The sequence below is a fragment of the Tetrao urogallus genome (assembly GCF_951394365.1).
Source record: "Tetrao urogallus genome assembly, chromosome: 2".
NCBI lineage: Eukaryota > Metazoa > Chordata > Aves > Galliformes > Phasianidae > Tetrao > Tetrao urogallus.
This window is the reverse complement of record NC_136814.1, coordinates 21150470-21167606: the sequence shown is the minus strand read 5'-3', so window position 1 is coordinate 21167606 and position 17137 is coordinate 21150470. Positions and strand designations below refer to the sequence as shown.

The 17137-nt window shown below is 39.1% G+C and overlaps 1 protein-coding gene across 1 annotated transcript in view; it reads left to right on the top strand.

The window, feature by feature from the left end:
• The window catches only part of RPS6KC1 (ribosomal protein S6 kinase C1), a gene marked incomplete at both ends in the record, with an annotated part of 84128 nt that overhangs the window by 27719 nt on the left and 39272 nt on the right, over positions 1 to 17137 (top strand). The window contains one exon of the mRNA XM_079532456.1: positions 9444 to 9556. Within this exon, the coding sequence (XP_079388582.1) occupies positions 9444 to 9556 (113 nt within the window). The remainder of the gene's footprint in view (positions 1 to 9443; positions 9557 to 17137) is intronic.

Genomic DNA, 17137 nt, shown 5'->3' with positions numbered 1-17137 from the left:
CTCCTTATTCCTTGTTGTGACTTCCACTGAGCTTGGAACCAGCCAAGACAGGAACTTCCTGCCCTAAGTCCTTCCAAAGGAGCTGGAAAGCCGTTATATTCTAGTAGACTAGGAGGACGCTATAGGTCCATTTGGATTTAGCTTTTTAAGCAACAGTGCAAAATGTTACCTCTTGACATTACAACTTCTGTTCTAAAACAGACTAGTTGTTTTAGCAGTACTTGTCTACTGGTAAGCAGCTGGATTAAGAAGGAATATTAAAAATATTGTGGTTTGCTTAAAAAAAGTCAGCTAATTCCAGCGTGCTTTCAGTGATGCTGAAATTCTTGCTAATGTGGGCCATGAGCTATTCGTAACTGAAATGTGCTGACTTCCAAGCCTGTTGCAGACCATATAGAGCCTCAGAGAAGATTAGTGCTGCAGGATTTGTAACTGCAGGGCAGATGTTGGATAGATCACCCTGAGTAAAGTCATTCCGTATGCACACATACTGGGTTTAGACACACCATCACGGCTAAGCAGTAAAATATGGCATCTGCTAGTAAAGTATGGAGAAGTCTAGTATGTAAATGCAACCAGATTGAGGTATGTAAAGGAATACTCAAGACAGGGGTCCATTTTAAACTTCGAGACTTCTTTGCACAAAATGCTGAGAAAGATCTGGGGTTTACCTTCTGCAGGTTGGTACCCATACAATATGTGTGGATAAATTGTGGTGCTATCTAAGCCAGTGTGTGGGGCATGTTGCAGAGGTGACATTGAATGCAGTCCCATAGCATTTGATTGTAATGGAGTGAATAAACATGTCTGAAGGTAGAACATAAGCATCTGTACTTTCTTCTCTCTTCTGGAGGGCAGTGTCGGCTTGGTGTTGATCCAGCCTTTCCAAGATTTCTGAGTTTGTCCTCATGGCAGTTCCTCACCAGGTTGCTGATCATGCCCAGCCTCTCTGATAGACCTCCCTGCCTGCACAGCCTTCTGTCTGGGCTGTCATTAGGCAGCACTTAGCTGCAGCAATGTGTGTTAATCTTTACTTCTGCTTTGCGTTGTTTTTAACCTCCTATCAGAAGACCCCTAGTGGTTGCCATGCTTCTTCAAGCACAGTGTAAACACATGAGGCTCACCTAGGTGGTGGTACTTCTGTCCAGGTGAGAAAACTAACTGAAGTCTCTGACTGCAGAATTAAATGCCTCAGGCCGTGTAGGTGAATTAAGGGTCAATTCTTTTAGCTAAGAAAGAAGAGCATAGAGAAGTTTGAAAGTCTTTTCCTCTCTTTCATGGTGGTGGTCTGTGTAAATTCTTTCACTGCTGTGGCTTTCGGAGTACTTTTCTATTTCTGTGGCCCATGTGTTGGAGGAGCTGCTGCTGTCACCATTTTGTTTCCCCTCTATGCTAGGATGCCATTGCTTATCCTTCTGTCTTACAGCAGTCACAGGTTTATTTTCCTTTTTCCTCTGTAGTTTTACAGGAAAGTGTTCAAGGTTATTTCTCATGTTGTGAGGTCTTACTTTGGTGAAATGCCTTGCAGCTGAAGTCTGAAAGTTTTAGCAGATGGATGAGAAATTAATCTTTTCTTCCCTGTAGCACTGTATGACCATTCCTTTTAGGTTTTTTTTTTTCCAGTTAGTCACACATGCATGAGGAAGGCTACCATCTTGTGTGTTTAACGTGAAGTTGTATGAATAAACAGATGTTTGTTGGTTAGCATTTCTGGAAAGCTGCTTTTTTATGATGTCGAGTGTTACTGTCTCCTGGTGACTGGTCATTCAAGCACATTTTGTCTACACCATTATTCTGTGTAATCTTAACTTTTGCACATATGCCAGTATTTTCTTTCCAGGAAAGTATTTACCTAAATATTCACACCACTGGCTTGTAACCTTACATTCGTGACAGCAAACGGAATTGGTAACCTTGCAGGGAGTGAAGATCTGTGAGTGTTTTGAGCAATGTGCAATAAAGTAAATGTACAAAATATACAGAGCATACCAGAAAATTGGAAGAATTCTTACACGTTTATTCACTGTCACACAGTTGTGTGGTTTTAAAGGACAGTGGGGTACTCTCTGGTGCCTTCAGGAAGGGAGAAAGAATAAGTCTGAGAAATATGGTGCATCCTAACCTTTTTTAGGAGGAAAAAAATCACTTCAAACTGTTTTTACCATAATAGGGCTTAACTTTAGCTTTATTTATTTTTTAATGTTTACTGTCTTTTTTTCAGCAGTGGAATTTAGCCACCACCCCAAAGATAATCACCATGAATTTATTATATAGCATACTGGAGATGAGGAGCCAGTGGGCTTATTTTGCAAATCCGAATTGCCACCTGCTGCTAAAATCTGTAGCATCTTTCCTTGATGCTGAGGTGTCCATCTACTCCAGCACCTGCCACGTTTCACTTAAGTAATTGTTTGAAAATTAAAGGTTACCCACTTTCCTATGAAAGTTTGGAGACTTGTTCCTAAATCCGCAGCTCTTCCCATTCCTGAAATAAATGTTAGGGTTATAAAAGTATGTCCAAAGTGGTCACAAATCTGTGCTGGATTATGACTTGCATTGTCACTTACAGTGGGCCTGAGCTTTTGTTTGGCTAATATGGACAAAGGAGTCAGCTTCACATGATGTAAGAAGTGTTTGCCCTAAGAAGAACAGAGGTCCTCTTGAACCAATTAGGCAAAAATAACAGCTGGGCTACCCACTAATAAGGAAGGTGCTGCTAAACCTCTTTTCATTGTGAGAAGAAATAAATCTTTTAAGGCTTACTCCCTTGCATTTTTATAGAGAGCAATTCTTTGAAAAATTCAGCGATCCAGCTGGGTGATATGTGCAGGAAGACTGTGAAGAAGATAAAGAAACTTTTAAAAATAAAAAATGGTATTATAGCTATTAGATTTGGCAATTATAAATGTTTCATTGAAGATTTCAGTATTTAGAGAAAGTTTTACCGTTTAAATTGTTAAGTACATCGAGTTTGGGGTTAGCACAACAGGCAGTCTTCCACAAGTTCCTTGTAGCCTGCAAGAGGACATTCCTTCCTGGAGCAAATCGCTTCTGATACCCTCTTAAACAAAGGCAGCCCACATGTATTTTTAGTAAGTCTGAGAAAAAAGCAGGAAGATTTGGAATATGGAGGTTACAAAGGATCGGGACAAGTGATGCTAACTTTTTACCTCTTCTGTGGAAATATGCACATCGTCAAGCAGCTGGTTAGGTAGGGAACTTGCTGTTTGGGTTGGGGAGTGGTTTGGAGGAGGTCAGACGTGACGGAAGGAATATCTGGAATTCCTAGGTGGGTAATACATACTGTGATTTAGTAGATGTGTGATATAGTATACGTTAAGGGCAAGTAACGTGCAGTGCTATTTTTGTTTGTTACCATCTGTAAGATCAGCATCCATCCTGGATCTGTGGAGAAGACTAGTTAAGGATCAGAGCAAGTTTGAAGGCACTTCTACGCATCCATAACGTGCTCTGTTAATACTCTAGATTACCTGGGGAGAAAAGGGGACAGATTTCTCCACGGTGCTAATCGTAGACTCATTTGAGTTGAAAGGGACTTTTAGAGGCCATCCAGACTGACTCCCCTGCAAGGAACAGGGACAACTGCAGCTCAATCAGGTGCTCAGAGCCCCCCCGCCTGACCGCGAATGTCTCCAGGGAAGGGGCATCCACCACCTCTTGATATCTAGCAGAGTTTTTTATTTTTTCACTTTGTATTTACAAGTTATAATCCCCTCTCCATAGCTTTTCTTCCTGACACCTGAACATAAGGCATTTACCTGGATGATAATATCGCAGGAGATCTGATACCTGAGAAAAAACAGCTAGCTCACCTTAACACCCAGTGCTTCACCATTAAATTAGCGGTCATTCAGAGCAAGAAAATTAGCTCTTCTGAGCAAGAAAGCTGCTTGTAATATTGCTAGCTTCCCAGATGCTACCGCAGGGTGCATATTCGGTGGAAATGTTGCTTCTCTGTATTTTGCATTCAGATCAATGGTCTATAGGAAAACAAGCCTGCAAGTCACAGATGAACTTGGTGGCACGATTATTCTGATATTTGTGGTTTTCCTCTATCAAACCCTCAAGATCATTTGAATGTTGTTAGGAACGTCTGTTTTTGTAAATATATTATAGCTGAGCTGTCCTTAGAAATAAAAATTAAAGAACAAATTTTAATGCGTTGGCTGCTGTCCTAATGTCCTGGCTACTGTTAGTTTGGTCAGCGGGTGGCCCGGTCAGCCTTTCCAAAGCCAATTTTCATTTTAAGATATTTTTATTTCTTTGAAATCGGCAAAGCCTTTGGAAAATGAGGGAGCAGCCTGCTCGCGCCTGTGTAGATGAAGGCTTATATGTGCAACAAAGTAGCTCTAGAGTTTTTATATTCTGTTTGCAGTAATAGTAAACAGAGCATCTAAAATAACCACTTGCACATTGCAACAAACACATCATCATTTGCTTAAAAAGAGTTATAATTACAGTTGACGAAGCATGGACACCATAAAAAATGCATTAGTTTGGCTTGACACATTAATTACCTGTTTTTGCAGATGTTTTTATATATTGTTGTGTGAACAGTTTACAAAATAATTACAGGAAAGTCATATGGAAAATAAACTAAGTGGGTGGTTTCTCGCCTTAATATTTTCATTCATGTGAATCTGTGTGAGGCACAGCTGCTCCGTAGCAAATGCAGAGGGAGAGAGAGGGAGGAATCTTGAGGGGGTTTTTATTCAGGTCTCTGTGATCAGCATCGCTACACTTTATATTGTGCTTTAGCAGTGTAGTTTTTAAACATGTAAAATGACATTGCTGATTTAATCCCAGTGATCAGGAGCGGGGAAAAGCTTTGATCCTGATCAGATGAAACATAAATCTTCTAGTATCTAGGAAAATAAATGAAAAATCAATATTATTTTAAGCAGGATGATCTTTTATGAGCAGTTGTAAAGATTCATCAAAGGCTTTGACACAGTTTAAACATTTCCTGTTTGCTGCCATTTAAAGAAAAACGCCTTTCAAGTTATAAATTGTAATTAAAGAGAGATACTTCTTTAGATTATTGCAGGCTAACCGCAGAATGAAAATAGGAACTCAGTGTGTTCATGCAGTGATAAAATCAAAAGATCTTCACTCGAAATAAATGCGTTGATTCTTTGAAGAACACGCATTTGTTTCACTTTACAAAATATTATAACAAAATGTAATATTACCATTTTGAAAAAATATGCATAGTCTGTCTCACAGCTGAAGCATCTATCAGAGGGAGAGATTTTTTCTAGCACTGTGTTCTAATGCTTTATTTAAATGAAGCGTTTGATAAATTGAAATCGATGAAATTAAATAAATGGTAAAGATTATTTTTAGTTTAATGAGATTTTTATTATTAGGCATCACCCTGTGCTAAGACTTTTTGAAGTAATATTTTCTCTACTCCTGTAAAATTTGTATCTTCTACTTCGTTACAGATTTCCATGAAGCATTGACTGGCTAAATGGGAAATTACATTGGAATATGGCTTTTCTTTTTTTCCTTCTCATTTGCTTTGTTAAACTAATATAAATAAAAATCCTGTTCTGAGAATCCAATTCGCCAACTCCCACTCAAACATACACCTTATTACAGGATTCCTAGGGATGGAACTGATAATGATCTTGATCATGAATAAGATACAAGAACTCGTGGAGTTTGTGAATCTGCACCCTCTTAATGGCTGAAGATTTTAATGACTGAACAGTTCGTGAATGTTTTTTAACAAATTACTCAGGAAGGGAAACTAGAAGGAAAACTGAAATTAATGTCTTGTGAAAGTAGGGAGAACAAAGACAGCTCTAAGGGGACAGCCTATCTTGTTTGCGTTAATTACTGTAAAATTACTGAAGCATTGAAAAAAGGCAATAAACATCCAAACTAAATACACATAACTAACAATTAAGCAGTAAGCTTGACTTTTATGATAGCCTTAGACACTAGCCTAGCAGTTTTCTACCAGTTTGTTTGAAGAAAATGCTGGCTGAAGAGTTTAATGTTGCCATGTGGATGATTTGTTTTCCCTGTGCAACTACCACTTTTGTGTGCCTTTGAGAATGTTGACGATCACCAGTGATCATTACAAAGTTTTATGGTGCTCTGAGATTAAAGATGAACGCAGCAGTGTTGGTCATATTTCAAGAAATTGCAACACGTTTATTTAAAAGCAAACAAAACCCTCTATGTCTATTCCATGCTGATACAGCCAATCCCAAGCTCAAACAATTGAGTTTTATTTCTTCTTCAACATGAGAATAGTACTGGTAGTCTGGTCTAAGGGAATTTCGCCAGAAGAGTATTAGTAGAGACTGATCTAAGAGGAGCTAGACCTGAGTTTGCTCTCTCTTTAGAATGAGAAGAGTTAACTCAGAAATTTGTGCATATCCATTACATTGTAACCTAAAAGTGTGCTACATTTCTGACTGTCTGGCTTCCTCCTAAACCACGCGCAGTCCAAGGTATTTATGGAGAAAGGCTCTGTATCTTTGTCCAAGGAGTTAACAATCACTTTTCCACCCGGTGGGAGATGGATAGTAATAGTTACAATAGATCACTTTCAGTAGAGCTTGGAGTAGAGCATGAGTCTCTTCTGCTCTGTTCTTGATGGACTGTGTGTGGCAGTTCTGTGCATTTAGGTAGTTGGTAGTCACAATACAAAAGTGAGGGGGAATCTTTAATTTAACAAAATGACTGGTAGAACAAAAACCATGTGATAAAGACCCCTCTGCCTTGTTCACTCTCTTGGTCAAAGGGTTATTTAAAGCAAGGGCAATGATTCCATCTGGAGTACGGTATTCAGCTCTGTGGCCCCCAACACAAGGATTTGTTAAAATGGGTCCAGAGGAGGCCATGAAGATGATCAGAGGCCTGGAGCACCTCTCCTATGGTGTCAGGCTTGGAGATCTGCGATTGTTCAGACTGGAGAAGGCTCTAGGTTGACCTTATAGCAACCTTTCAGTACTTGTGGGGAAGATGAAGAACTCTTTATCAAAGGATGAGGGGGTAATGTCTTTAAACTCAAAGAGGATAGATGTAGATGAGATATAAAGAGGAAATTCTTTACTCAGAAGGTGGTGAGGCAGTGGAACAGGCTGCCCAGAGAAGATGTGGATGTCCCATCACTGGAGATGTTCTGAGCCAGGTTGGATGGGGCTTTGGGCAGCCCAGTCTAGGGAGAGGTGACACTATCTATTGCAGGGGGATTGGAACTGGATAGACTTTTCAGGTCACTTTCAAGCCAAACCATTCTGTGATTTGTTTCTTCTTGTATAAGGCAGAGGGAAAATAACTCAGAGCTTCTACAGTAGAGGAATTTTCTAGAGAAACCTGCTACTTGGCTTTTCACTTTTCTCTCCAATCTTGAAAATGTTTTGAGAAATATGAGCGGTCAGACAACCTTCTCATCCTTCTTTATTAAGGAATCAGATGTTAAAGCTAACCAGGTCTGTCCAACTGAAAGACTCAGACATCAGAGTGACTCCTGCTGCCCTGACCTGCTGGAGATCAGTGTAGGCAGTTCACCTCTCCTTCGGGTCCTGCCAGTTGTGCTGCAAATTTCTGAGAGGCTTATGCATGTGACTGCATACTCTGTAGGCACACGGCTGGCCACAAACAGATGGGCACAGAAAGAGGACATTGCCTTTGTAGGCACCTACATAACCATGGACAAAGTGTGCAGCTCAATTTTTTTCTGAACTATCTCTGTTCTGGGAAAGACTGGGCCCAGGCCCATTGTCTGACTCTCAGAAGACTTGTCTGCTAGTCTTGTGTGAAGGTTGGTATTGCATCATATGCACAGAGAGCAATGAGCTCACACATGCAGAAAATGAGGAAGAATAGAGTTGAGTGAGAAGGTAAGACAATGATGATCAGGTACAGGATCTTAGACTAAGTTGTGCTGACTGACAGCCTACTTACACACAATCAACTGATGTAATTCCCATCCCTATTTTCTCACGCTTGTCCCCTGGGACTCTACCTTGTCCCTCACCTTTAATCCTGGCCCTAAATATCTCAGATGAGGCTTCAACCTTCCCACAATTCTTCTTATAAAGCATTCCATATTAAGTTTTAACAAACTTTTACTCAGTAAGTTCTTCCTTGGTTTCCCTCAGACATCCTGTAATAATTTTGCTTTTTTTTTTTTTTTTTATGAGACTTGTTCTTAATAACCCACAATAATCTGGTTCCTTTCTTATCAGTCACCAAGTTTCTGGTTGAACTTCTTCAAGGTTGCACTTGGTGGGCATGTCAAATGGCTCATTGATCTCTTTCTTATGAGTTCTAGTCTTTGTTATTCTCTGCTATCTGCTGTTTGTCAGGGTTTGGTGTTTGCATGCTTAATTTATTACCTCTCCTGTTCCTTGCCTTGTCTTTTATCTTGAGTAGCTGTTAGATAACCTTGCAGTTCCTTGCCCTGTTTGAGAACGGTGCTGACTTACACCTGGTGATTCTGAAGCCTTCTGTAGCCAAGGCTGTGTTTATGCAAGTCTTGGGCAGCTTCAGTTGTGGCTGGAAGCAACTGTCATGGCCAAATGAAATTTTTGCTGTTACTCTGAGAACTTCCAGGGCAGACATTTCAGTATTTCAGCAGCCACAGTATTTTCATTTTTCTGCTATAACAATTATGGTGCGCAGTTTTTTTCTCTTTGGTTGGTAGTTGAATTCTTTTTTTTTTTCTTTAGTAAAAATCGAGTCTCTTGTAGCAATGCACTGCTTGTGACAAGAGTGCCTGAACATAAGGATTTAGAGTGAACATAGATTTTCTGCAGTACCACAGGACTATCACCTCTTGCAAAAGTTTGGATAGACTAGGTCTAACACAATGAATATTCAGCCATCTGGAAATTGAAATAGTTGATATGAGTGGTTTTTCCTCTGTTACTGTGTCACCCCCAAGTCAACAGCAAAGGAACAGCAAGCATCAGAACGTTGTGAGCAGGAGTTGTTGATGTCTCCCATGTTGTCATTTGATTATTGATAGCATCTCTGTATTCCCTTTATACTTAAGGAATCTCATGTTAGAAACATAGGGGGAAAAAACAGCTCCAAAAATTTCTCTATTGTTTCTATGTAAGCTCTTATCTTGTTTTCTGTAATTGAGATTTTGGGAGGTACAGTGTTCAGACTGGCAGTTTGTTACAGTTCAAGTTACAATAGGAACATCTGCCAGATCACAGAAAAATTAGCTAAGAATTTTTATTCACCTCAGTCTATTACAAGGTTTAATTTTTTTTTTTTTTGGTAGAACTCTGATATCATAGTACTTGCGTTTTATGAGATGCGTATTTGTAGTTTTGATTATTAGTAACCCAAAGTAAATCAAAAAGGTAGAATCAAAGCAGTCATGTGCTTTGATTACTTAGCACCTCTCTCTGTGTAGAAAAAATAACCTTACTTTCTTTTCCTTTGAGGTGAATCAAGTCCAACTCGTCGAGAAGCAGTGAAAAGGAAGACTGCGGAATACCTCATGCGAGCTGAAAAGATTTCCAGTCTGTACCATAAATCCTCTGAAGATGTTTCTATGGTAGGGTTTATTTTTTGTTATTATTATTTTTTAAAATTTGGTCTAATTGAATTGTTCTGTCTCGTAGTAAAGCATATTCAAGCTTGAGGATCAAAATCTTTGGAATTTATCTCAGGAGGACTAAGGAGTATTTTGACATGATATTTCTATTAACTTGCTCTTATTTTCCTATTCTTTTTGGTTTCATTTCATTTGAGACTATGCTTAATTTAGCACACTTTCCTTCTGCTCCACAGTTGATGAGGTGGACATTTTGATTGTGCTAAAGATTTCAAGTTAAAGCAAAAAAAAACCCAAAAAACCAGAAGCCACCACTAAAACTTTTTTTTTGACTTTTCAATGAAAATATTACTCACTCCTGGATGGAGCAGAAAGTCTGTTGGTTTCTTTAGCCTAGCACATATGGATGTATCACAACTGAGTTAAGCTTGTAGAGCTGGGAGAGGTGGGGGATGGTTAGAAATAAATACTTAATTGAGCTAAGGCTCTTTTTGCTTTCTTTAGATGTCTCTCCTGGTTGTGTTTGAGTGATCAGCAGATTCTTTATTGGTGTGGAGTTTCAGGACTGTCTTAAGCAGAAACACCCTTATCTGTACTTGTGCAAAAGATAAACAAAGCCCGTTCCAAGACGCCCTCAATAAATTTCTACTTTGCCCTTCCCCAACCATTTCCATCAGGACTTATCTATTCTTACTTTAGATCTTTACTGCACTCATGTGAAACTGCGTGTAGGTGACTGCTCTATCGTAAATACAAAATTTACCAACTTCCCATCTCTTTGCGTGTGTATCAGTTAAGGGCAAAAAGCACAGAGATTATTGCTTCTTAGGTTGCACAGATCCAAAAATGCTCTCAGGAGACTACAGCTACCTAAATGTGAAGTCTTATAAAAATCTTACTGCATAACAAGTAATTTAAAAAGCAAAACCAGTGATTTTTAAAGGTAACTTTTTCTGTGTTGAGAGCCCTCAAGTACATTTTTTTGAGAATGTTCCAAATGAGATATATTTTGTGAGATTTGCAGTCTTGCTGCTGCTGTGAATTGTACTTTGAACAATTTAGTATTTTGGACTGATATGAACTCCTACTAGGTAGTCTTTCTTTGGGTCAGGTGCCCCTGAAAGTGGGGAAGAATCTGTATTGAATGGAAATCTCAGTATGTTTGGAAACCACAGAACAAGGAAAAAAAACCCAAGAACAACCTATTTTTACCCTTTTATATGTTTAAAAACTAATTGCAGTTGGAAAGGAGGAAGAAATAGGTTGCGTTTTTGTTATGTGGGCTTGAGAAATATTTCCTCTTTTGCTGTACTGAGTAAGGCAAATGTCTTCTTCGTAGATCCAAAGAAAGTGAAACTAATTGGAGTAAGACAAAAGGAAAAAAAAAAAAAAGTAATGAGACTAGAAATTCAGTCTTCTTGAAACTCTGAATTGACAAGATAGGGCAAATCTGAATGTTCTACTCTCCTTTCTACAATAAAAATGTTTTTCTAGGCTGTGGCTTTGTCTTCCCTATGGCACTATTTTCCCTTTGTATTTTAGTTCCATTTATTTGCTACTCTTTATAACATGGAAGCCTTACTTTTGTCTTAGAGTTTTTGTAGTTTTCTGGCATCAGATGCAGACAGTGCTGTTGGGTCACGATGGTTGTGGCGGAGAATAGCTTGTCTCTGATTTGTAGCTGAAAATTTATGGGAAGTAGGACTTCCCTAAATTGTTTTAAAGGTGAGGAATTGGCATGTTCTTTACTTTGGCTTTCAGGACAGGAGAGGATCTTACAAAAAGAAGAATGTGACTCCCTGTATGGTGTTTGCAGATCAGACCTGAATTCTTTCACCTTAGTTACTACTAAATTACTAAATTACTACTTATCCTTTTTAGTCCCCAAGGCAGATGTGTGTGTGCGTGTGTGTGTGAAGTATTCCATCCCATGCAGGCAGTGATAAAGTGTATTGAAATTACCTGCATCTGTCTGTGGGGTGATGTTCACTAGTGGAAACATGCAGATATTTTGCATGTGTCCCCTATAGAAATTAAGTCTATAGTTTTGAAGATTAGTGTGCACGTTCCTTCTAACTAGCTAGCTTCTGAACTGCTGTAGCTGACAAAACATGGCTTTGGTCAAGTCTGGGGCAAGGCTAGTTTGTTACTGGTAGCATCCCCTACTGTTGTAAGTCCTGCAGACTGATCCCATCTCTTGTTCAAATATTGGTGCTTAGACAGGATACATAGGCAAATAAGACTATACAAATCTTTATTTGCCCACATGGGTCAGCAAAGAGATATCTCATCTCTTTGTCCTTGCTAGAGTGATGCTAAAGTGTTTGGGAGGAACCATTGCTTTAGTATATATATGATGCCTTTACTAGAAGCATGGTCAAGTTTTGTCACACTTCCAAGTGTAATAGACTCCTGGAATTGCCTGTGCCTGTATTATGATGGGCAGGATGCATTTCTGGCAAGGAAAACATGATTCAGTGCAGGGAACTTCATGGAATATGAAAGTGCTGAAACTTTAAGCGCATTGGAGGAGGAGGCTTGGTTAAATAGCAAGAGTAAATATTTCAGTATTTCTATTCACCACCTGATGTTAAAAGGCAGAACTACTTTGTCACTCATGACCAGCGCAGGTAGTCTTGTGTTTCTTTTGTGCCCTTACAAGGAACAGGGTGAGCAGCTTCAAAACCAGGCGTATCTGGCCTTCATAGATGTGATATTTTGCTTCTTTCTCATCCACCAGGCCAGAGAAATATCCAGCAAGGGAAGAGGTAAGCTCTGAAGTATGGGTTTAGTATTTGTCTTGCATGTCTCTGCTCCTCATGACTCCCAAAATCTGTCAGGCTTATGCTGAGCCACATGAAGCAGCCTTAAAAGGCTGTGTGTTACAAACGTAACCCAAGCCATGTATTTACCGTCTGAACTCTAAGGGGCAGTAAGGCAGAGGGGCTTCTCCTGAAGGAAGCAAGCTATTCTTCCAGGCCTGAAATGCCATGCTCCTGCCTCAGTGAAGACCAGATTTCTTTAGAGGCAATAGCCTGGTGTTTCAGAACTGCAAAGAAAAAGATTCTTTGATGCCATGGAAACCAAACAAAGAATGATAATAGTTTGCTACTTCTCTTGCCTCGGCAAAAAGCCATCAGTGTAGCCCTCAAGGATAGCATCCTTAGCAACCACCCTGCTGCTGGCAAGTCTGAGTAGTGAAGAGAGAAACACAAGAGGACGTGTTTTTGAAGAACTCTTGGCACTGTTGAAAAAGGTTACAAGTAGAGGTCTTAAGGATGGATAGAAGATTTCTTAAGGCTGAGAAGCAGCGCAGGGAACAGATGCAACTGTGACTGACCATGAACTGGGAACCTACTTGACAAGGTATGGTAAACATTGAGAAAAGCCCTGCTGTAGATCTGTTGGAGTGGGAGATGTGGAGGGACCTTCTGAAGATTGTAAACAGGCATACAGACCTTATGGAAAAACATGCTTCAGCAAACACTTTCCTGCTCTTCCTCAGCACAGCATGGCAGCCTCAAGAGCCTTCTTGACAATAAATACTCAAGAATGCTGGCAGCAGCAGGCCATTTTGCAGGTTCTCAAGCTTTGTTTTTCTCTTTTGCCTACTTATGACTAGCAAGCTTTAAGGGAGTCACCGCCAAGCCTGAGTGCGAGAGATAGCCTGCCTCAGCAGCCTTTGAATTGCATTGGACTGACCAATAGAAAGCTTCAGCCTAGCATAGCTGTTGAATGGGAGACTCAGCACAAATATACATACAGGCTATGGTCTGTTTTAACGCTGAAGGTATTTTTGTAATGCATATCTTCTTCACTCTTTGAAACTATTTCTAGTTCCACTTACGCCACTTATTTTATATTTGGATTGTCTCTTTTTGCAACTTTACAAAAGCTGTTGTACTCTAAAATGTCAGATATTTTCAATTTTCAAAGCAGTTTAGTATTGTGTATTACAGGCAAACTCAATGCCTAAACAAGAAAAGTCATCTTTGTTCTTTGCAGTTATTTAATAAGATATTGTACTTCCTAAATTTCTCATTCAATGTGCATAAAAACTGCAGAAAGTGTAAAGAAAATACACTGTTTTAGTTTTATGTTATGCATGTTTAACATAAAATAGAAATTCAGTCTCAAGGTTTTCCAGATCATTCTGCATTTCTGCATACCAATCAGCTGTTGATTCTAGATGTACATGACCCCAGCTGTGTCTCAGTACCTTCGTGGAAGATACCATTTCAAATTGGTGGTTACTGGGGACCTCGTAAAGCACACCTTAACCTAGTCTCTGTTCAGATGCATGCAGAGATGCAGCATGTTTTTTGCTTGATGCAGATTCAGGATGCCCTACTGGACCAGGAGAACTGGAAACTGTTTCACAGCCATCGTGTGAAACTTTGCATCTCAGGCCAGCAGAATCTGCTTCAAAATGAAGAATCTCTTTGCTGAAGTGAGGGTTTTGGCCATGCTATGAAGGGTGGTGACTGAAGTCATCAACCACCGACCTCTGCATGGTGAGGGGAGATCTAATTTTGATGTGCAGCTTGGAGCTGAGCTCTGCACTGATGTTTCTGAAAGTGCTCTTTTTTAATCCTGAAATTCTGTGAAGACTGCTGTCAGAGGTTGTGGAATCAGCAGTAGAATTACCTTCTGTCACATGGTGTTTGCGTCACCAGGCTAGGGATAGAACTCTTGTCTTCAGTGAGGTTAACGTGAGAGGCTCTTGTAATGGCCAACAGTGGTACTGAAGTTAAAACAAGAGCTATGCTTCATTGTGTAGGTTGCAAAGTTAGAGCCTATTGAAGACTCATGATGGACACAAATTGTTGCATCTTCGAAATCACAATCACATCATCCTTTTCCACTTGAAGTTAGCTCCGGCTTAACAAAAGGTGATGGTAGGAAAGGAACTGCAAGACTTTGGATGCTGGTCCCTAGTCAGGTAATCCCAGCTGGCTTCTGCTGTGAAGCTCAGAGTGTAGTCTAGAAATGGTACATAAGGCAGCAGCAGAGAAAGTCCTAGAATACCTGAGCAGTATACTGAGCATTTGGACAGGTTGCTGAAGTTATTCTTCAGATAGTTGTGTGGGTATAGGTAGTCTGACACTTTCTTTAGAATATGAGTGCCTTATTTCTAAAAGCAGATTAAGTCTTTGATTTTCTGTTAGCCTCTTTCCTGTTTTTTTTTTTTTTTTCCTTCTTTATTCCTCTAGTTTTCACGAGCAAGCTGTCCTTTAGTTATTTTTCTTATTGCTGGCAAGATGCTGAGCTTGGGTTTTTCACCTATTCAGAGGAGCAGGCATATAATGCTTAATTGCCTTACTTCTGGAAATTGAGTATTTAGAGCTTGCTCTTGCAACAGAGTATGATGTCTTTCCAACTCTGGGGTCATCTACTAGACATTGCAATGGTGAAACCACACCACTTTAAAGAGCAAAGAAGAAAAAGAATAGCCTGAAACTTATAGAAAAGCTACTGAGAACTGTAGAGACATTAATGTTATTAATCATTTTAAGCTAGCAACTTAATCATTGAAGTTAATTAAAAAAAAATTAAAAAATTAGTCATTTTAAGGAAGCAACTATAAAATGCACATATGGAGAACAGTGTGTATGTATTGTTACTGACTGTGCCATTGTTGGTGATATTTTAGAGAAGAACCCAAGAATGTGTACTGTTTACTTCAGACTCCATGGACATGAAGGGTGCAGAAGTCCAGTTCTGTAGCACTGTTAAGACAACTGTTAACTTCTGAACAGACGCATGAACTTAATTCATGGTTGGAACATTGTGCATAAGAGAAAGTTTTGAAAGCATGATTATCAAGCAGTGTTATAAAAAAGTAATAGCTCGTAAATGGAAATCTTTTATAGTAGTCCTGAGAATTTTGAAATATTTTCTTTCATTACACATATTCCTTAGAATGCTTTTGAAATTGTGTCATGATTAAACTCTGCATTAGCAGGACTCCGTTTCAAAGCATCTGTTTTTTTAATGCAAAAAAATAGCACACACTTGTAAATACAAGACAGAAAAAGAAAGCCACCTTGACCTTCCTGGTAGCTTACTAGCATGTAGGACCTAAGGTAGGTCTGGAGAACAAACTTCATGCAGAATTATTTTCTTCTTTGTACCAAAAGCTTTAGTGATTTGTAGAATCTGGGCTGTTTTCTTCTAAGTGCTGTTGGTACTCAGCAGTATCTGCATGACAAGGAAAATCACAAGAGCCAATCAGTTAAATGAAGATAAATAATAAACTCTTTTAAACCGAGAGCCCAGTAGATTGACAAAAGGGAAATTACACCTTTGGAACATGTTCCAGGCTTTTGGAATGTGTGTTTTTGGCCCTTTCTGTTGAATTTCACAGGCAATGCTAAAATAGGAGCTGCTTTCAGGAAATAATTTGGAAGGAAATAAGGCGATTGACAACGTGAAGGGAAACTGATTTTGGGGAGAGATATGAAGAGGTGCTCTGGTCCTTGACAATAGCACAGTGAATATATAGGAGGGCAAACACTATGTGGGGAGGAAATAGAATTAACTGGCTTAATGTCTCCAGTTTTTCTGCAAGTTTCTGATCATTTTCCTTTGTGACATATTTATTAACAATGTCTCCAGATACTGACAAATGTGAGATGAACTTTTGACTTTCAGAAATTTAAAAATCAAGGAGTTTCACCTTTCTCTTCCTTTATCTTTGTATGTTAGAAGGAGAGACTTGGGGAGGCTGGGTTAGGCTAAAAAAGACTTTTTGTGTTCAGCTTTCCAAATGAATTTGTCAGATTTGGGAGGAAGGGACTCTGGTCTGTGGTTTTAGTGGAAGCTGCATGTTGAATTTTTAGAGGAGGATCTAATGAATTCTCTCAGTTTGCGACTAGAAACTTCTGAAAATTAAATTGTTAATGTGCCAGAGGTAAAATGTGTTGCTTAGAGGTTGAACTTTGTCTTGAAAGACTTCTGCTTTAAACACTGTTCCCTCCTCTGCCATGCAAACTTGGAGTCTGCCCTGAGAAATTACGAAGTATAAAACGGACAAAAGTCTCTGTGTGTTAAATACTTGAACAGTTAGCACCTGCTGATTTTCTTGTTAATTTCTAGATTAATATGATATAGCTAGCTTCCTTTTCCTGAGGCAGTATTAGAAATTATTGTACACCTTGCTATTAAAAGGATTTCATAAAGCTCATCAGAGAACAAGAGAATTCTGTTTATAATCCTGTATTTTATGTTCTTCAAACTTAAAAAGCCTCTAATTGACTTTCTCCTCTTCAGTGATCTCTGAATTATTTTGTATCTGTAATAGCTATAAGGCTTTGATTATTGGGATGGGTTAAGAATTCAGCAATTGATTCAACCAGGTTCTGTTAAGCATAGAAAGTATAAAAAGTCATTATTTTTTCTTTTCAAAATTTTGTTTTCGATGTTATCTTGGTTTTATTTACTTGCAAGTTGTTTTTTTTCCCCCCACTAAGGACAAACAGAAAACTTCTCCTTTCATCTTCACTCTCTCTGATTTATGATAAATTTAGTTTCCTTCGGCCTGGCATTTGCTTCAGCAGGCAGTCTTCCTTCAAGTACCAC